General features: G+C 28.7%; 2 protein-coding genes across 4 annotated transcripts in view; one reads left to right on the top strand and one right to left on the bottom strand.

Moving 5' to 3' along the window:
• The window catches only part of LOC107436587 (terminal nucleotidyltransferase 4B), a 20233-nt gene extending 7117 nt beyond the window's left edge, over window positions 1-13116 (bottom strand). The window contains exons 1-7 of one of the 2 annotated variants that reach the window (XM_071182767.1): window positions 13004-13116; window positions 11037-11160; window positions 8735-8781; window positions 8541-8658; window positions 7314-7409; window positions 5253-5393; window positions 2882-3068 (exon numbers count right to left, since the gene is read on the bottom strand). In XM_071182767.1, coding sequence (XP_071038868.1) covers window positions 2882-3068; window positions 5253-5393; window positions 7314-7409; window positions 8541-8658; window positions 8735-8781; window positions 11037-11126 — 679 coding nt within the window. In that variant the 5' untranslated portion in view covers window positions 11127-11160; window positions 13004-13116. Of the gene's footprint in view, window positions 1-2881; window positions 3069-5252; window positions 5394-7313; window positions 7410-8540; window positions 8659-8734; window positions 8782-11036; window positions 11161-12323; window positions 12893-13003 lie in introns of those variants that run through there. The other variant, XM_043048712.2, reaches the window with a different exon arrangement.
• The window catches only part of LOC107436585 (Nuclear autoantigenic sperm protein), a 23292-nt gene continuing 14746 nt past the window's right edge, over window positions 12886-21431 (top strand). The window contains exons 1-5 of one of the 2 annotated variants that reach the window (XM_016048349.3): window positions 12886-13321; window positions 16356-16418; window positions 17235-17467; window positions 19943-19984; window positions 20068-20106. In XM_016048349.3, the coding sequence (XP_015903835.1) occupies window positions 13248-13321; window positions 16356-16418; window positions 17235-17467; window positions 19943-19984; window positions 20068-20106 (451 nt within the window). In that variant the 5' untranslated portion in view covers window positions 12886-13247. The remainder of the gene's footprint in view (window positions 13322-16355; window positions 16419-17234; window positions 17468-19942; window positions 19985-20067; window positions 20107-21431) is intronic. The other variant, XM_016048350.3, reaches the window with a different exon arrangement.

Raw genomic sequence — 21431 nt, 5'->3', positions numbered from 1 at the left:
AATTGAACAGACTGTAATCGTAATGTTTATATGAATCTTAACTGCAATAGCCTGTAATGACGTTGACAATGAAAGACGAATTGATGGAAAACTTGTTGATGTTAAAATCGCGACACCACCATTAGGTCTACTACCGGCGTCATGGTCGTTTCGGTAACATGCATAATTATGAACATTAAAATTATCAGAGGATGTTAAATGAGTTTCTTGGATTGAAAAACATGATGGCTGATATTTAAAAATTATATCTCTGATGTCTGAGATTTTATTTCGCACACTGCGACAATTCCAAGAGATAATGGAACTTGCCATTATCTTTTGGATTTAAATTTTGATTTAGACGTGACATCCATCGGTGGGTCGTCGAAAACCGATTCGTCATCCGATGGATGTAGTGTTATTTCTGTGTCCATCTTCTGCAAGATATCTGAAGTGGACTTTTTAATGATCTGTATAAATTTTGGGTCTTTATTCTTTTTAGGAATACCTGGTTTTTGGCTAGGTGGCAACTTTACATTCGGACGCTGCTTTAAGGCAGGACGAGGCTTTTCTGGGGATTTCAATCGAGATGTTTTTGGAGGTGGAGATTTGGATGCAGGTCTGCGAAAAGTAGAGGGTCCGGTAAAATTAAATTGTGGTTTTTGTTTTGTTTGCTGTGAGGTGATGATATTGAGGGATCTGTCTGCGTACTTACTGAGCAATATGAAGTTTTGGCTGCGGCTGAATAGGATACACCCGGACGGGGAGTGCGGGCCATAACTATTCGACGGGCTTCGCTAAATGATAGGTTTTGCAATACTTTGATTGTCTGAATTTCCTTTTCTAGTGACCATTTCGGACAACTTCTGGCGTAAGCTGCATGATCACCCTTGCAATTGATGCAAAGAGGTGGCAACTCGCAAGAAGTGTCTTCATGGTCAGTACTTGAGCAACGGGCACACACCGGTCGACTTCGGCAAGATGTTTTAGAATGCCCAAACCTTTGGCATTGATAGCAACGCAAAGGATTTGGGATATAAGGTCGGACCGGGCAGTTAATCCAGGCCATTTTAACTTCAGATGGTAAATTAGATGGGTCAAACGTGAGGATAAGGTGTTTCGTAGGGATGAGCTTACCATCCCTGCGAATCTTAATCCTTCTGACAGATGAGACATTTTGACTTTGTAGGTTTTCCAATATCATTTCTTCGGTATCGTTTATAAAATCTGCTTCTGATATGACACTGCGAGAAGTATTTAGTGATCTATGAGGTGTAACAGTTACATTGAATGAACACATGGTTGTGCATGAGGATAGAGCAATAGCTTGTTTTGAGGAGGAAACTTCAACTAATAGGTCACCAGAGCGTAGCTTCTTCACAGAGGCTTTTTCTCCCAGAAACGAAAGAAGAGCCTTGTGAATGAGAAATGGTGAAATGTTAGTGAATGAAGTGTTGGGTATAGTGGGATTTTTCAAAGTGATAACAAAATATCGTGCGTTTTCATATGGTGTTGAGGGTGTTCCGCTGTTTTTGTTTTGGTGTGCGGAACTGAACACCTGCCCATTTTCGTCCATAGAAAGCAAAACTTACTTCCACTATCAGCGGCACCACCCACCACGGAGTCCAACTTAGGGGATGCAAAAAACAAGTTGATGCTGCCACCAGCTTGTTACTCAACACCGATGCTGACCGATAGTTATACCCCTGAGGCAGCCTCCACCCTTAACGAGATGCCCAGTAGATGACCCCGGCCTTGACCCTAGTCAACAGATGACGATTGTGATCAGCCGATTGATGCACACAGGCCAATATGCACCTCCCGTTTACCTGAAGCACGGGCCAAAGCAGTGTATTGGGGTACCAAGATGCCCCTCAACTGCCAGGATCCCCTTTTCCAGGGACACGGGTCTCCACGCACGGCAAACACGCGGGTGGTCTCTTCCCATCTATGTCCAACACAACAGAGCGGTAATCAAACACAGATGACAAGCCCTCACCAGTAAATTTGGCAACCACGTCAAGGGGGAAGAGAAAGGGGAAAGTAGAAGTAAAGGGAGAGGAAAACGAAGGGAGGACAGATCACTAGGGTACCCCGGGGCGTGACTCCCTGTGTTTACCTGAAGAAGGTAAACCCCCTCAGGGGTTTGAAAGATAGAAAATTAAGCACTTTTTACAAACCCCCAATAGGAAAAAGCACCTTTAAGGGCATTAAAAAAGCGTAAATCACAAATAAGCACTTTTTAAAGACGCTATGCACCTTGATTAATATAAAGTATAATCAAGTAAAATGCATTTCTTTTATTTGGTATAATACACATCCTAATGAAACTATCATAAAATTTTTATGATAATAAATTTCAAAATTGTTGATGTATCAAATCGCCTATTATCTGATAAAACAAAGTTAAAACAGCACAAATTGTTCTGGCGGTATGGCTGAGATAAAGTTGAGGAGAATAGTTTCGGGGAAAAGGCAACATAGTTTAAGATATAAATATGCTGCTAATTTAAATTTTAGTAAAATTCTATAAAAAAAAGTACTATAAGCATTAGATAATAATCAAAAGTGGTATTCTTCTATTTTTAGAAATTCTTGTATAATGCTTTCAATAACTTTAGTATTTTTCTAAAAACACCCAACTTTTTGACATTTAAAATTAAATTAAATGTAAATTCTTTAAAACATTTAATTTAAAAATTACATTGTCGGAAGTGTATAAAACTAAGCTACACATTAAAACCAAACCCAATTTTCTAAATACTTTTTCTCACTTTTTTTGGCATTTTGTGTATTTTTTAAACGAGAATATTATTAAATTTAAATGCTACTAAATTTATGCCAATTAAATTCTAAAGAAATTAATTTAAATCATTATAAAAATAAATAAAAATCTAAATACCAGCTATAAACGGATCTTCTACAGTCAAATAGGATCCAGAATCTCTATTCTTCGGCAGATACTTTCCCCCATTGTCAAAATGAATTGACACACGTTCATAATTAAAATTCACACCATAGTGTTCAAAAAATTCCATTAACATTGTTCCCAGATTAGTTGATGGATAACATTTTGGTTTATAAAATCCCTGAAACAAAAATAATCAATAAATATGTTTACTTTTTGTCGTAAAAATTTGAAAATGTTTACTTTTCAAAACTTCTATACTGTTAAAAGGATAATTACTTTTAATAGACCATTCTGAAAGAAAAGTAGTTAGATAACTATAGACTTTTTATTTTCGTTAATAGTTTACTTTAATATTAAATGCACAATTTAAAAGCCTTTTAAATATCTGAAATGGATCTTTTATAAGTTCTTCTTTAACTTTTTCGCACTGACTGTCACATATACATGCCAGCATGAAGGGAACTTTTCTGGTCAAAACCCCAACATTTTGATCCAGCCGGTCGAAACCTTAGATACTACTTCTTGTTCACCCCAGTTATAACATACTTGTGACAGTGTTCAAAAATGTTTTAAAAACTATAATTTGTATAAAATTGTAACATTTATAATATATACAATATATAATACTTATAAACAAATAGTACTCAAGTACATACAAATGTAGATTGTAGATAGATAAATGCAGATTTGACCTTTGTCTCGAAATGACAGACATGACCTGATTTGATTGAGACATGATAATATTGACACTTTACATAGCATTAGAGTAAATAAAAAGTTATCTTGTTTTCCTGAATAGCAAAGAAGTCTCTAATGTTATTATAATAATTTAGATTAATTATAAATGTATAATATTAATTATGCTTTAGAATGATTTATAAAATATTGTATCAGTAAAATTCATTTTCAGAAATGTAAAATATAGAAAAAATCTATAAGAAATTACAATAACTAAATACAAGTTAATTAGATTTTATTGTAATGTTTGATGTTTTCTTCTTTACTGACTAATTGAACACCGTGCTCTGTTAATCTATTTAGAGTTAGAATTTCTGGATTACAAATTTGACTGCTGTAAAATAAATTGTCAGAGAAAGCAAGTTTTTAAATTATTTAATAATATAAAGTATAATATGTTTACAATATTTTTTAGACTAAAAAATTTTTGAAAAACCAATAAGAAATTAATGAGCTAACTAACTAAGTGTTTATGAGGTTTTAATGTAGATGTGTTTTTTTCCTTACATTAAAAAAACACATTAGTTAAACATAGAGTGATTAAATACAAATCTATTTCACGATAGATTAAAGGAATGATTGAACACCAATATATTGAGAGCATGAACTACAGGACTAATAAAAGATTAGCATGTTGAAATTTTTTTTTCACAAATGAAAGTAAGTATTAAATAATTTTTTAAAGTTAAGTATTACTTAACAAGAATGTTAAAAAACATAATCCTGATTAATTTTTTTTAAGAGTAAAAACTGACAGTAACCTGAATTTAAGGACCAGTTACTATTCATAAATTTAGTTTTAATGAATTGTTGGATGATTTTTCCTTAACTCATCAAACATTCAGACATACTGATTGATTAAACACCAACATATTTAAAATTTGAGCTTAGATTTGTATCTTGGAAAAGATAAGATTTTCCTAAATAAAGTGTTCTTAGTAAATTTGCAAAATAATGTATGAATTAGCATACATTTTTTGGGGTACAAGTAAAGTTTTTATATATATTATGCATTATCATGTAAGTCAAAAGTGGAAATAATATACTTATATTTACTGTGTGTGAAGTAAAAAATATGTAAATAAATCTTAATCTAAAGAAGATTTTTTAAAACCATTACTTAAACTTCAAACACTCAACATACTGGCAACAGCCAACACCTCCTAAAATAAGGAAGGCCTCAGCACGGATCAAATTAGTAGTCCGATGTGACGAAGTTAACTGCGCAGCTGATGAAAAATAAGAAAGATGTCATTACGTTCGGGGTACTGAGCTGCGCAGTGGTTGAAAATACGAAATAAGTCATTACATTTGGACTACTAAAGGATATTTATGGTAACCCGTGCAGAGGCCTACTCTTTTCTAGGAGGTGTTGCAACAGCCCCAACTGTTGAAGAAGAAGAGAAGTACTTTTGCCATTAGCGGATACTTTATTGCCAAAAAATTTTTTCTTACATTTCTTCAACAAATATGGAGATATTTGAGCACATACGGGTAAACAGGAGATAGTCTTAAAATACAGGGGCCTTCGTTAAAAAAACAGGGGACTTGGCCGGTATAAATTAGTAGCCATTTTCAGAATATAACAAAATAATTTTTTTTAGAATAAAAAAGTGAGACAAACCTGTAAAAAGCTAATGACCAGCAACGTCAAACAATAGGAGTTCATTCCTCCTGTGAAAACTTCATTCAAACCTCTATGAATCAAAAACTGCTTGAGTACTAATACCAGTTTTGGTAATGGTGGATATTCTTTGATATTGTTCTGCAACAATATAAAACAACATTGTATTTCTAAGCAACAAAAGGCAAGTGAGATTATAATTAACAAATGAAAAACTGTTTGAAAGGATAAAGAACATAGTATTATGATTAAAAATGAATCGTATTTCCTATACAGGGTACATATCCAAATTACTCAACAAAAAATAAGCACTTTAAAAAAATATCATAATTAGGCAGGGTTGGAGAGTTTTTACAATTGATGGTTTTATTTTGTATTAACCGTCATGTCAAAAAAAAACTTATGACACAGTTTTTGACAATTGTTAAAAATCATGAAATTTAGAATCATGTAAAACAAACAACCTTTTTATACGCCACGAACTGACAATATGCCAAAATAGTTTGGGGTTGAATTATTTGTAAAAACATTGAATAGAATAATGTGAACTGTGTCTTTTTGCATAATTCGTAGCGAAAATCAACATGGTAAAGGAAAAATTTCATTTTCGAAAAGGGAAAATTAAGCACTTTTTAAAAGCACCCAATGAAAAAAGCACCTTAAAGGGCTTTTAAAAAATGACAATCGAAAAAAAGCACATTTAAGTACTTTTTAAAAACGCTACGCACCCTGCTATACAGGGTCGTTGCGCTTCTTTAACAATCACATTTCCTACTTGCAGCATCTGGTCAAATTTGATCATCACTGGCTGTACAACGTGTAAAAATTTTTTTTATTGAATTTGTTCCCATTGCAGATCCACCTAGTATTTAATTTGAGAAATTGCAAATTAAATATTATTGCAAAACAAGTATTAACCTCCTCAAGGAAAAAATTGTTTTGAAATTTAATTCAATACAATAAATTTTCAAAAGGAGCATTCTACATTAAGAAGGGGATAAAAAAAAAGTTTTTCAACAGTAACAAAATTAAACGATTTTTGTACTTGCATGTGCAATATACAAATCAGAACTTCCAAAGGAACAATTTCTCTTCAAATGAAACAAATGTGTTGCTAATTTTAACAATCTTATTATAAGTAACAGAAACAGATTTCAACTTTGAAATCATTAGAATTGCTCCAGAATAAAAATATATGAAATTCAGAAGACAAAGGCTCATACATTACATTATTTATTTCATTGTTGAAAACAAAATCAGCTGTATGAAAATATTGTACAACTGGCATAAGCAGCTGTCTTCTTTCTAACCCAAGATGTAGTATGTATAGTTTGAGATCTGTTTGGATTTTCTTTTGTATTGAAAACATTTTTCAAAAAAGTAGAAGACTAAATTATTTTCCATCTAAGGTCTTTAAATATAGTGATTTTCAATGGAAATATAAAATGAGATTTTGTAAACAAACTATTTAATTTTTTCAATTATAGCAGATGTACAAGACAATGTACAAGTACAATGCTATGTACAAAACGCTTTTTAAATAAGAGAAAAAATACTTGAAATTTGAGTAAGAAAGAAGTATGTCTAGAATATATTTTTAGAATCAAGGTAAATAAAATAATCAAGATCAATTCTTTCTAAATCGCGTGAATGTGAATCTCAATGTACGATTTTTAAATCACATGAATATCAATATTAATGTGTAATTCAAAATCCCATGAATACAGATAACAATGTGTAATTTTAAGTCGCATAAAAATTAATTACAATGCGCCATTTTAAATCATGTGAATGTAGTTTTATATCACGTTTGAATATGTAGGTAAAAGCGTAAAAAAAAAAAAATTTAAAAGAAAAAACTTTTTAGGAGGAATTCCAAAAAAATGGGACTCTTGATAAGGCAGAGTTTTTCTTTTAATTAAATTGGGGAAAAAACTCTTCCCTCATATATGAACAATGACAAATATTATCACAGGTTTCCCTGTTTAAAAAATAGCAATTAAAATTATAGAAATAGCATATTAGTGAAAAACAAAGAAAAAACAATAAAAAATAATATACTTTAATAAACTTTGCTGATTTTCCACCATTGGACGCATTGAAGCTAATATCAACTCGTATTTTTGATGAAGTATGAATCATTTTTACAATTGGTACCTAAAAGTTAATTAATTAAAATAATTTATAAACAATAAAAATAAATCAATTTATAAACATAGCTACTAAGTAAAACTGTATAATCATTATTGATAATAAATATGCAAGTTTGTGAAAACATCAAAGGTTTAATTAGGACATCATTGTCAAACTAGCATACAAGCATTGATACAATATTGTTAAATTACTATGTTATGCTTTCGTACACCAGATTTGAAGTAACTGTGCACGTGCAGCTGAAATGCATTTGTGCCAGTGTTAGAAAGAGATTTCCAGAAAATTAGAAAGTTAATTAAATAACGTAATTAGTGATGCACATAGAATATAGAAGACGGAATACAATATAGATACAGAATATAGAAGACAGAACACAAGTATTTATTAAACATAAAGTATAACAGAAAAAGAATAATGTATTTTTAGGTTGCTTTAAAAGTAAAGAACAGTCAATGCAGTCAGAACAGTTATGCGAACCTACAATTCTTCGTTCTCAAAAATGCTTTTTATGGAGCATTGAAATATATTTATTTTAGATGTCCATAAAATGCAAATATGAAAAGGAAAAAGTCCAAGTGATTACATTAAACGAATTTCATGCTAACTATTAATATCAAAATTAATTTAGATACTAGAAAATTTAAGGATTCTTATAGTAATAAAATATGAAAAAATATATTACACTAATAACTATAAACTAAAATTGACTGCATTCCATTTATGATTCACATTACATGGGCTTGAATTAAAATTAAACACATTTATGTTTATTATATTTCTGAAAATAAAAAGATAATAAATATATTTTAAATAGTTATAAAATATTCTTGAATAAGATTAGAAATAGAGAGTTTGCATAATGAAAAGCTGATTATTTTAGAATATTTAAAACAGAAAAAGCTTCCAACTGATTACTATATGTCAGGCTAATTTAAATTCAAGCAGTTATACCTAATTAGATGCTTATACAAGCATCTAATTGCGTAAAAATGTTATTTTGAAAGGGAATTTTTTAGAATTTTCTTAATTTTAAGGAATCTTTCAAAATGTACAAAAAAATTAGGAGACTTTTTAGTTCAACCAGCAGCTATGTGTATTGATAAACTTTAAAAACTTAAACTGAATGATTCTTACTGATGCATGGGGAATAATGGTTATATCATCTTCTTCAATGCCATTTCTTAGCAAAGCTTCACTTAATGTGCTCAGGGGTACACATTTCCATTCTCCAGTTACAACTAAATCAATATCACTGATAAAAGATATAACAACTGATTAGTCATTATCAGATAACTGTTACAAATATCAAACTTAAGTGAGTTTCATACCTGGATGGAAGGTAAAGACCTGTTCTAAAACTACCAAATACTTCAACCTAAAAAATGAAGAAAACCTGATTACCTAGTTAAAACTTAAAGTGGAAGTTAAAAAATATTATAAAAAATAATCACAGTTAGTAGGAGAGGAAAACAACTTTTACAATCAATTCTGGAATTTAAAAGATGTGATATTTTTAAAATAAATTTAAAAAATTACTTTTAGTACATATTTGTTTTCGTATCAAAAAATACAGAAAATTTACAGTAAGAAAAATGAATGTTAGTTTTAATTGACAAAGTATATTGTTGATTTTCTCAAGGGCCTTAGGCCCCTGATTTTGATGAGCCGGCCCTGATAAAAATTGATGAATCAAACCACTAGGAATTGACGTGACATTGCATTGGGGACAAAGAATAGTAATAATATTTTTTTTTAATTTTTTTTTTTCGAGATTTTTTTATATTTAATTCAAATAAAAATTTATTTGATGAAAATTTTTTTTTAAAATTTTTTTTTTTACTTCTTGTAAGCATTGTAAGCTAAAATACTATTAAAAAATGAAAATAAATATTTTAATGAGAAATATTGCTTAAGGATACAAAGTTTCACGAATTGAGAAATAATGTATAAAATGCAAAATCATATTAAATTAGCTAACAGGGAATTTCATATAAAACTGACAACTCTTTTAACAGGAATATATTGTGAGAATAGATAATGTAACCAAAGAAGAATGTTACCAAAAAGGAATAAATAATAATTAAATATTATTAAGATATTCTTTTAAGACATTTTATTTTACAATATCATTATAATATTTATAAATATAACAATTATTAAAATTTATTTTTAATTAGAGTGGAAAGCCCCATAACTCGAAAACAGCGAAACTTGGAGAGAAAAATTTTTTTTTCTTCAAATAATAAGTCTTTAAGGTAAACAAACATCATAGCATCAGTTACTCAGCAAAAATAACAAATCAATAATATTAAACATTAATTTCAAACGTTTCCTTATAGTTTAGAAAAAATAAAAATGCTATTGTTTGAACTTGCTCTTTCTTGAATAAAGACACAATTTCCTTTTGTTGCATTTGTATTACCAAATTATTCAACAAAAAATAAGCACCTTTTAAACACTTTTCAAGCACTCAAAAAAATATTTTTAAGCACTTTAAAAAAATAACATAATTAGGCAGGGTTGGAAAGTTTTTGACAATCAACGGCTTTATCTTGTTTTAACTGCCATGTCAAGAAAAAAGAAAACCTTTTGTCGTTGTTTTTGACAATTGTCAAAAGTCATGAAATTTTGAATCATGTAAAACGAATGGTGTTTTCATACGCTACATACTGACTATATGCCGAAATAGATCGGGGTTTAATTAATTATGAAAACATTGAATAGAACAATGTGAACTGTGTCTTTTTGCATAATTCAAAGCAAAAATCAGGATAGGAAAGGGAAAATCTCATTTTGAAAAAGGGAAAATTAAGCACATTTTAAAAACACCCAATGAAAAAAACACCTTTAAGAGCTTTTAAAAAATGAAAATAAGCACCTTTAAGCACTTTTTAAAAACGCTTTGATGCAAAAAAAATTAACTAGGTAGATAGTCAGATAAATACAACACTAAAAAAAGGCCTTTTATTCCAAAAGTAAATTTATCAGATTTGATAAAAAAAATAATAATATAAAACAAGGAACAAAACTGAGTAAATTATGTTAATAAAAACAATTATAATTAAAAGAGAATCAAAGTTCGTCTACTGGTGGTTCAGGGTTTATGCTTTTCACCCAAGTTTGTTTTTCTTTGGCTGCTTTTATCTTTACAACCAAACTTCTGTGTGCTTATTGAAGCAGAGTAAATATTTAGGTATCAAAAAAACAGCAAGAAAGAAAAAGAAAATTTTTGTAATACCTTTTTTAACAAAATCACAAATGAAAAGAAAAAAAATTAAAAAGGAAAAGTTATTTCTTCATTTTGATTGTATAAAATTAACAATTCCAGCAAAAAGATGTCTAAATAAGGGACAGCATATAGAATTAAAATAATTACTTTCACATACATATCTTATGTTTACAAATAAACCTTTCTTCAGAATCTCATTGAAAAGTTTGGGGATATTTTTCGCAGTTCTACAAAAGGAATTAACGCTGCTCTTTCTATGTACTTAATACTGACATGATGAAATATCTCTCTCCAAAGATACCACATCAAAGCTAACTGGTATTTGGAATACCATATCAAAGATATTTTTGAAGTTCAGGGTAACTGTTATTTAAATCAAAAATTCACCAGTGTTAACTTACCTTTGCTTGAGGCCACAGCGAATGAACAATTCTGGTGATGTGCTCAATGACTTTTAATCTCACTTCCGCTTCTTCCGTAGTATGACTCATGAATGTAAAAAAATCATTAATTTCTTGGTGTAAACTGAAAAAAAAATTTAATATATTAGAATGAAAAGAAAATATTTTATGTTGAGTCTACATTTCAAATCATGAGTAGTACATTTGCAATAAATTTAAATAAAGAGGATTTAGTGTTACATGGCAAGGCATAATATTTTAACAAAACCAGTCAATAAATACATGTGAAATAAAATTTTAAGTTTAAGCGACTATTTTAACATTTCATAACTCAGAAACTATACTTACGTATTTTACCTTCTATCATTTTGATCAAATCTGAAAATAAATTTGGTTTAAATTGAAATATAATAAAATTTTTGTACTAAGAGGCGATATTTCCATATTGTGCCAACTACAATCGTCAAGGTGCCATGAGTTAAACCTTTCCAGTTGGTCCATTTCTGTGATGTTTGTTTTTAGTTTCTCATGGACCCCTGCCTGGAAGTTGTAAAGACTTGCTGATTATTCTGCCACAGATCACAATACGGAAATCTCCCCCTAAGCTATTTATGTATTTTGTCAATTTTTTATAATCAACTATTATATTAAAATAAATATGAAAGATACCAAAATAACCCAGGCGCGATCTTGGTGAAAATGGCTGACAAGGTATTTGAAGTCGTACCCAAATTTTGCCATATAAAATCACATTTTTTAGTCTTATTTATTCAAAACTGAGAAATAAACTTAAGAATACAGGAGGTTCAGAAACTTGTACTTTTTTATCACTTGCTTTGGGGAAAGGAAGATTTATAATAGGAATAAATTATAAATTGACTATACACATAATTAAAAAGTAGATAGTTAAGTGTTTTTTTAAAAAGATTATGGATTTTTTTAAAATGTCCAATAATTAAAAAAAATCAGAAGATTGCAAATTTACATATTTTTATTTATAATCATTCAATATTTACAGTAGATTATAATCTTCTTCACTAAAATTAAGGGTTTTTAACAATTGTCTAAAAAGCTCTGTAAACCTTTTCGACATGACAGTTAAAACCAGAAAAAATCCAATCTATTCTCAAAACTTGCCAACCCTGACCAATACGGAAATCTTTCTGATATCCAAGATAACGAAAGCTATGAACGTAGAAGTAAATGGTCAATAACATCTTTAAGCTATATTATTCATCATAAATTTAGTTATGCTTTATTTGACATAAATACTATTTATATTCTTACCCCACTATACCACATCGATAAATAGGTTTTTTTTTCCATGGCAACATCGTAAATTGACCTGGAGATTTGGACATCTTGGATACACGCTTAGACTTGAAGGATTCACAGTCATATTTTTTAATATTTGATACTTCCGTAGGTTTGGAGCATTCCGCAATAGGAATAAATGAATCTGAAGTATATTGAGGATCAGTCTCCATAGCAATTTACTGATATAATAAGCTCCTTTTTATGAACAGATTTCGTAAAAAGAAAAGCATAGAATAGAAATCGTCAAGGACTTCAAGAATAAGCAGTAGTATCTAATCTTTGCATGCCAAGACAATAGCAATATCTATGGAAAGGGTAACACGAAATTATGTAAGTTTTTTTTGTAATGTTTATATTTGTTATGTAGTCTTAATCCTACATATTTCACCTTTTTCTAATCTGAAAAAAATCGATCACGTTTAAAAAGTGCATTATTAATACCCTCTATTCGTATGCTTAATTAAAAACTGAAAATACGGTTTAAATCGTTTTATAATTTTCATAATAATGAACCCATTACGTATTATCCAGTGTTGTGCAATGCCAACACTTCACACGTGTTTTAAATTTTTTCTATTTTAATTTATTCTAATAAAATTGTTTGTTATTAAAAAGAATTACTGAATACAGTTCATTTAATTTTATCTTACCTTATAAACTGATTCTTTTTAATCTCTTTATGAAATATGGATATCAATTTTAAAAAAAACTAATGATTTGAAAATATTTGTAACCGTTGTAAAATTCGGTCCTTTTTGTTTTTTTGTTGCTGCCTAGCTTTCACTGTAAATTTAACTTTTAAAAGGCGGTTTAATTTTATTTATAAGAAAACTAGTCGGTCAATACTTCTAGTCCGAATTCTCGGTTTTTTAAAAGAATTATTGAAGGTCCAGCATGGATGAAACTAAAGAAATTAAAACAGACTCTACTTCTGACGAAACTTTAGCACCCGCTAATGATTCCAACAAGTATGGGCTTTCATTTTCTTACTAAACAGATGTGTTTTTCTTTGACGTGTTATTCACTCATATAATTATTAGTGTAGCTCGCTGGTTTTGTTATAAACTATTCCAAATTTTTTTCAGAGAAGGGTCCGTCAGTCTACTATTCAATGAAATGATGGTTTACAAATTTTCCCCTCTATTTTCTTTTAAAACTATTGGTGGCTGCTAATAAGTACTTAACTCTAGTTTAGCTTTTATAAATGGTTTATTACAAATTATAATACTGTTATTAGCCTGAATTATTTAAATATTTTTTTTCTTAGTTTATTATCGTTAATTTCCTATATTGTGTTAGCTTATCAAGTATATAATTAGACTAAAAATTATGAAGAATTATTTTAAATCTATGTTTTCATTTCTTTAAGTTTTGTTATTTGCATATTACACAACGTACTATAGTATACCTTGTTTGTGGAAATATTATCAAGTTGAGATAAAATGTGCAAAGATTAGACGAATTTTCTAAAAATTTAGATAACTTGCCAATTCTTGAAAAATTAAATGGGCACATTACCTGTCTGTCAAATAATTTTCTGGTAATGAATATATTTCAATTAAACCCATTTAGTTCAGAGTTGGCTAGGTTTAGGGTCAGAATGGATTAATCCACATTTTAAACCAGTGTTTCTTAACCTTTTTGATATAATGGACCCCTTTTAAAAAATTTTAAGAAGTCATGGACTACCTCCCTGTGAAAAAAAATTTTTGCAAAAAACCTCAATTATTAGAAAACATTTAATTTTAATAGTAAGCAAAATTTTTATAATTAAAATTTTTAATGTGCAGGTTGCTGCTGCTTTTCCTTAATTAATAAATTTAATTGGGGGATTGTTTTCGACAAAGCAACGTGTATATCTCGTTCAACATTCAATCGATTTCGATGTTATATTTTTATTGTCAGAAATGTGGAAAATCCCGCTTCGCAAAGATACACTGTAGCAAACAGAATTATAACTGCCATAGTTCGCTTTACAAGCAATGGGTAGGCTTCCAAGCATTTTAAAAATTAGGAGTAGTCAGTGGACCTCCAAAATATAACTCATGGACCCCTTAGGGGTTCATGAACCACAGGTTAAGAAACCCTGTTTTAAACCGTCCTGTACATAGCCTCTTTGTCTGAAAAGTGTCCAAAACCCTTTTATTCAAATTATGTCACAGTTTTAAAAAAAATATTGTGAAAAATGAAAGGTTAATTTTTGAATAAGAAACAGACAAGTTTTTGTTTTATTGAAAGAGTTTATTGTTATTTTAAATATTGCATTCGTTTATCCTTATATGCAAAAGCATAATTTAAAAACATAATTTATCAGTTTCTTCATATTTAAGGGATAAGGTATTCACTTTTGTTGTTTAATGAATTATGGAGCTTCAAAAGCATTATTTTCTTATATTATTTTTATTTAATAAGTTAAAGCAAATTGTATAAAAATTATCCAATATTTATCCAATATATATTATCCTTTTACCAATGTTCAAGGTTTTAGAAAGTTTAAGACAATAAAACCCACATGTCCTGTCAAAAACCAGTTTAGGGCATGCAGAACATCAACCCTGATTTAGTTTTATGTTAATTTGGATACTAAATCCTTTTAAAACATATTAAAATACATAGTTAATGTTTACCAATCCGAATATTGAAGAGACTTTCTGCCCAGAAGAACTTAAAATATAATTTTCTTCAATGTAATCTAATCTAAGCTAATTTATTCTTCATTAGATATCTGACAAATTGCTTCCCTATCTTTAAACTTTTACCATTTTTAGCTTGAACAAAAATAACCAGGATTTATTTATTCAGTGATAAGTTTTTAAAAATTGAAAACTAATTTTTGAAACATTTTTGTGAGAAATATCAATTTTAGCTATATTATTGTTTTTAAAAATATTAAAAATTGTTAATATATTTTGATAATTTACTTGGTAAGTGTTAAAATTACTAGAATCTGATTTAAATCAGATCTTTTTTTAATGATTTAGGTTAAATAAATTTAGGGGCATATTTCTGTATGGGGTCTGACGCTCCAACTGCAAATGCCAAATAGAACTTGTGAAATTTTAAAAAAAAAAATTCATGTACACGCTTGTCCGGGGGTATCTGCAAGTTATACCTTTCAAGTTAATCCCTTTCTGTTTTTTTTTTTTTTTTTTTTTTTTTTTTTTTTTTTTTTTTTTTTAATCTTGCGGGTCATTGTCAGGAAGTTGCCAAGACTTGGTGATTATTCTGTCACAAATAATGTTGCAGAAATCTCCCTGCATTTATTTAGTTTGAAACAGTATATTGAAATTAATTTGATAAAAACCATAGATTTTCTTATGTTTTAAAAATTAAGTTCCATCTTGAAAGCGGTAAATCCATCTGAAGAGTTCTTTTAGCTATGGACTGCAGATTGTGCTCACTTAGTGTATAAGAATGATATGTGTGTTTTAACAAAACTTTCAGAGACAAAAAAAAAAAACTTTTTTTATTTTAAGTTGGTTTAATTGCTAAAAATAATAGATCTTCCATTATTTTTATAAATAAATTAATGCTGTTGATAGTGTTCATTGACTTATGCATGGATATACAGGAGTAAAAAAATAAATTTAGTTGTTGGTCTGAATGACCTGTCACAAAAAAATATTACTTGTCCATACCCATGCATTTCCACTGGTTGTTTTACATGCTCCTGTTAAAAGTTAATAAGGGAAATATAATGAAAAATGTCAATATAAAGAAAGTGTTACTCTGTGATTAAAATACAAATCAAAGAACAAAATTGAAATCATAAAAATCTAATTCTAAATCTAGAAAGAAATTTAAATGTGAAGAACCTATGTAAAATGAACTGTTTTATTTTTCAATGTTTATGCTATGCTTGGTATATTTATCAACTATATGGTTGACTTTTTACTTATAATTTCAGTGATATAAAAGATATTGTGGAAAATTTGTCAACAATTGCTGACTGTTTAATATGAAGTGTGAGTGATATTTTTTTAACTCTAAATTACATTTCAGAACTGAGGAAATGGATGTAACACCTATTGATGGTGCACCTTCTAGATCAAAGGATTTAAGCAAGTAAGAATTGATTAACAAGACTAATAATAATATTGATCTAATTTCTATCACTTTATTTATGTAAAAACAGTAGAATTCATTTAAATTGTTTTTTGTTTTTTTTTTTTAATTTTAACTGGATGATTTGTAAGTTTGATGCGAGAAATAACAAACTATATTCCACAATTTGCATTATTACTTGATATTTATTCTTCTACATTTTATTTCGATTATAGCTACAGTTTCGATAAGTTTTAACATAAGACCAATTTAATTTTTTACTTAATTGTTAAATCAATTTGTTATAATTAAGTTTTATTCAAAATAAAATAATAACTGATGTTATGAAGCATGACAATGATTTTAAATGCAGGGTTCTGTCTAGGTTTTTCTGAGAGGTACCTACCTATTTTGTGAAAATTTAGACATAATTTGTGAAAATTAAAAATTATAATAAAAAATCAACACAAAAATATGGATTTATTGTTTCTTACAGGATACAAAAATAAAATTTTAAGAAAAAGTATTTTGAGAAACTACCTTTTTTCCTAGAGTTGAATTTGTGAAGGTACCATTAAACGGTAGTAAATTTGGCCTGAACAGACCCCTGAAATGGGTGTTAAATTTTGAGTCAACCTGTGCATGATATTTGTCCTTCAGACTGGTAATTTTTATAATTTCTAATGCTGCAAGTTAATTTTTGATTGTTTAAAATCTATTTTTTAAACTTTTTGCTATCGAGAAACTAATCCCAGTTATGATTGTACACATGGAAGTATATTTTGCATTTAACTTTTTCCAGCTTACTTATATTGAGATTTGTCCATTTTTTTCTAGAACTTTACCTGAAGAAGCATTTAACAATTTCATTCAGGGAAAGAGACACATGCTTGTTCAAGATTATACATTTGCTGTTCAGAGTTTAGCTGTTGCATGTGAGTTATATGTGAAACATTTTGGGGAGCTTGCTGTTGAGTGCGGTGAAGTTTATTTTCTCTATGGAAAATCTTTGATTCGTTATGCACAATCTCAGTCACAAAGAGGAGTTTTAGGAGATGCTATAAATAAAGGTTAGTTTATAAACCAGTAACAAAGTAATGAAATGTTAAAATTCATTTTTGGCTTTTCAAATTATATGTAATATGTTTTTTACTTTAATGTGTTTTTTTTTCCAACTGTGAGCAGTACTCTATATTATTAGAATGAAAGTTAAAAATAAATGTTTCGTGATGTTATGAGGGCCTCTGCTAAGAACATCAAATTATTAGCCAAATTTCAAAATTCTTAGCCAAAAGCAAATCATAACGCTTTTTTATGATTTATTTTTTCCCCGCAGAAAACTCAAAATCAAAGTATAAATTTATTTAAAATTCAAATGAAGAGTCATTTTTTATTTGTAAAGTAGTAAATGAGCAATACATGGGGGAGAGGATGAGTAATGTAGGTGTTATATCTTCTTTAAAGAAACGAAAAAGGAATAGATCGACTAATTTTTTATAACTTAAGACTAGAGCAGCAATATAAAGATAAATCTGAAGCTACATTCTGTTATTGTCACAAGAAAACAAAACAAATTTTCTAAAAAAAATAATGGGAAAGAAATTGGTTACGCATTGTCTTATTCGGCAACGATCATAGTGACCTGTATTTTTCCGTAGTTTTTATTCTGCCTTCTTAATTTCTCTTGCTGATTATGCTTACATTATCTGCACTTAATATAATTCTGATTGTTTATGCAACATATCTAAAGAATATATATTTTTCCTTTAGCTAGAAAAAAACCATTAGACAAAAAGTACAATTATTTTCGCCTAGTTTATAATTTTATTTTTGAATTTGCAATGTAGTGAAGGCTTAGTGTGAGTCCCAGTTATGTCTCATGTAAGAAATTTCTACTTAAAACTTAACCACTCTGTAAATTTAATTAAAAATTGTAGCTTTATTTAATGTATTATTCAAAATGAAACATAATCTGCTCATACATCAGTAACACCAAATTAACAAAGCTTTTATTAAATCGTATTAAACAGTTCACATGTTTTATGAAGCAGTTTTTTCTTAATACATTGGAAATTAAGTTTTATGAACTAAAAATTAAAATAACTGCTGCAAATAGACAATTTTCAATTTTATGCAGTTTAAATATTCTATGATAACGCTTATTTATATGTTTTTCTATCATACATCTGATTCATTAAATATATCTATTTTTATGAAGTTATAATTATGCTATTTACAATGTTCTTGAATGTAATATTGCTACCGAACTCTTTAACATTCTAAGTTATAAGATTTTTATGTGGTAATTTAAATTTATATAATTTAAACTTAATTAATTTTTAATTTGAAATAAGTCTGATATTTTTTAATCTCTAACTATATGTATTAATCCCCTCACTAATAAATTGTATAAATTTGATGTTTTATCTTCCATGAAGCAATATTTGAGCAATTATATTCTTATTATTGAACCAATATATTAAAGTAGTATTTTTTGTTTGTTGTAAATTCACGCTTGTATACTAGATCTGAATTTGCGTAAATATTATTTGATATTGAAATCTAATTCACAAATGCCAAAAATTGCACCAAAAAAAAAAATTTTTATTGCAATAGCCTTAAACTTATGGTACTTCTGTACTATCGAGTCTATATAACTACCACTGTGATCTCATTTTCATTTGGAAACTAAAATGAACATTATAATCTGAGATAGCTGCATTTTGAAGGCATAAAACTATAGCAAATAATTTCTCTTACCTCATAAATACTGCACTTATTTTGACAAAATATTATTTTTCTATCCACTTTGTTCAAAAGTTTTAATTTCTCTTCTTAGCATATAGTATTATGCTAGTTAGTCATTTTTGCTAAATAAAATGTAAAGATAACTGAGAAATCTAAGTAAAAATAAAATCTAAGGAACATGAATACCATGTGCTTAAACTCAAAATATATCTCTTATTACAACACCCAACAAAAGATTGAAAAATATTTTCATCGGATAAAAAATGATTATTGAATAATTTGAGAAGAAATTCACAAAGCTTGCTTGCATACAAGAGAATCTGAAGTGTATACGAGAATACACTTCAGTAGAATACACATAAGATAAGAATAGGTGTTCCTGTCCCTCTTTTTCTATTTATAAAGAACTTTTTATATCTATTAAACGGTAGTGTCAAATGAAATGATATGAATCATTTTCTAGAAAATAGTCATTAAAGTATTACAACATCTATGGAATAGCAAATAGGACTTTGTCTTGGTCAGTATATTGAACCAGTTGTACTAATTGAGGGTCATACTAAATTACATAGACTGTACTATTATAAGTTGTATTGTTACCAAAAAATTTATGTATAAATTAGTTCCTTTATAACTTTTGATGAAACTACTCTTTTTAGTATTTTTATATTCAGGTTATTTTTTCCTTTTTATATACATTTCTTAACTTAATTGTTATGCAATTTTTATTGAATATTGATAGCCTAAATTATATTGGGTTCTTTTCTTCATTTAAATTCTTTATTCGTTTTATCTAGTTCCTGGTGTTGCTAACGACGATGATGATTGTGATTCTACTGGTAAGATATTTTTTATTTTTAAAGTTTTAGGAGATAAAAATCTGTGCAATATTTCTCTTATAACATTTGTTTATGTTTTTTAGACGAAGAAGAAAATGAAAACGAGAATGAAAGTGAATCAGGTTTGTTTTTTGTTTTTTTCATGACCCTGGTTTTGAAAATGTTCATTATTTTTTCATCGAAAAAGATCTTTAGTTCCCTTTTCTAATAGTAGCAAGTCTAAAATTTAAAGAAAAATTTGTTTTAGTCAGCAAGTACACCAGTTTGAAATTTAAACTTTAATTCTTCAGAGACAAGATTCTTAGTAGAACACTAAAGTCAAGCATCATTGGCTGCTGTCAATATAGGGATTGGTGACTACTTTGATCATCCTGCATAGGGATAAAGGGTGCTTGTTACCGGTCCTTATTAAACTGTTCTTAAAAAGATTGACTTGGTGCTTCGTTAAAGTGGGGGGCATCTCCTATACAAAGAATCAAAGTTGTGATGACGTGTCTACGAATCATCCTCTACGATTTTCCAGAATGTGATCAATAGTCCATAATTAATCTCTATTGCAACCAAGTACCTAACTTTTAATAATTGATGCAATATTTTGGAATACCAAAAATGCTCTTTACTAGAGATAAAATTTCATATTCAATTCTGGAGTTTCTCTTTGCATTTTGTTTTACGTGTTAGGAATTAAAAAAAGTTTTAATGACTAATTTCCTTCTTGCTTAGACATCAAAGGCTAAGTGACGAAACTGAAAAAGTTCTCCTTTATCTGGCATATATCACAGGATCTTAGTATCTCAGGTAGGCTTGGACCCCCCAAAGTACCTAAGCTGAAACTCTTCTCTACAACTTGCTGCGAAGTTTTTGTAATGCAAGCTTTAGTTCTAAATGCAGAACTAGTTTAAGCTTTTTAACGCTTTGGAAAATCTAAATCTTCGGGTTTTTTTTTTAATAGCTTTTATTTTCTTGTTTGTTTTTCATTTGTGAATGTAGACATTTTGTTTTTAACTTATGGGCAAACTTAACTATTCCTTTAGTAATTTAAATTCAAAGCAATTTTTCTACTATGATTGTAAATAAATTACCTTGATGCAATAAATTGTGATGAAGCTCTTTCTATTTCGAAAAAAATCCTTGAAAATCAATAGAATGTTTCAGTTTTTAAAAAAGTGCTTACTACAACAAATTGTCGCTTGTACTATAGTAAAGCATGACCACAGATTCTCTACTTTTACTTTAACCTTCAAAGCTTTTCAGTAAATCTTGTACATATAAATTTTGTTGCTACGCATTATTTATTGGAGCAAATTAGTTGAAAAAATTAAAACTTTTAATCTGTAAAACTGTCAATAAAATCATGATTTTCCCTTGCTTGATGTGTGAATTACCCATTTTTATTTCTATGTCTGCATGTTGTCTACTTTAAGTCCATACAAACCATATGACTTCA

The sequence above is a fragment of the Parasteatoda tepidariorum genome, chromosome 6, assembly GCF_043381705.1.
Source record: "Parasteatoda tepidariorum isolate YZ-2023 chromosome 6, CAS_Ptep_4.0, whole genome shotgun sequence".
In the NCBI taxonomy this organism is placed as follows: Eukaryota; Metazoa; Arthropoda; class Arachnida; order Araneae; family Theridiidae; genus Parasteatoda; species Parasteatoda tepidariorum.
This window is presented reverse-complemented; position numbering and strand designations above follow the sequence as displayed.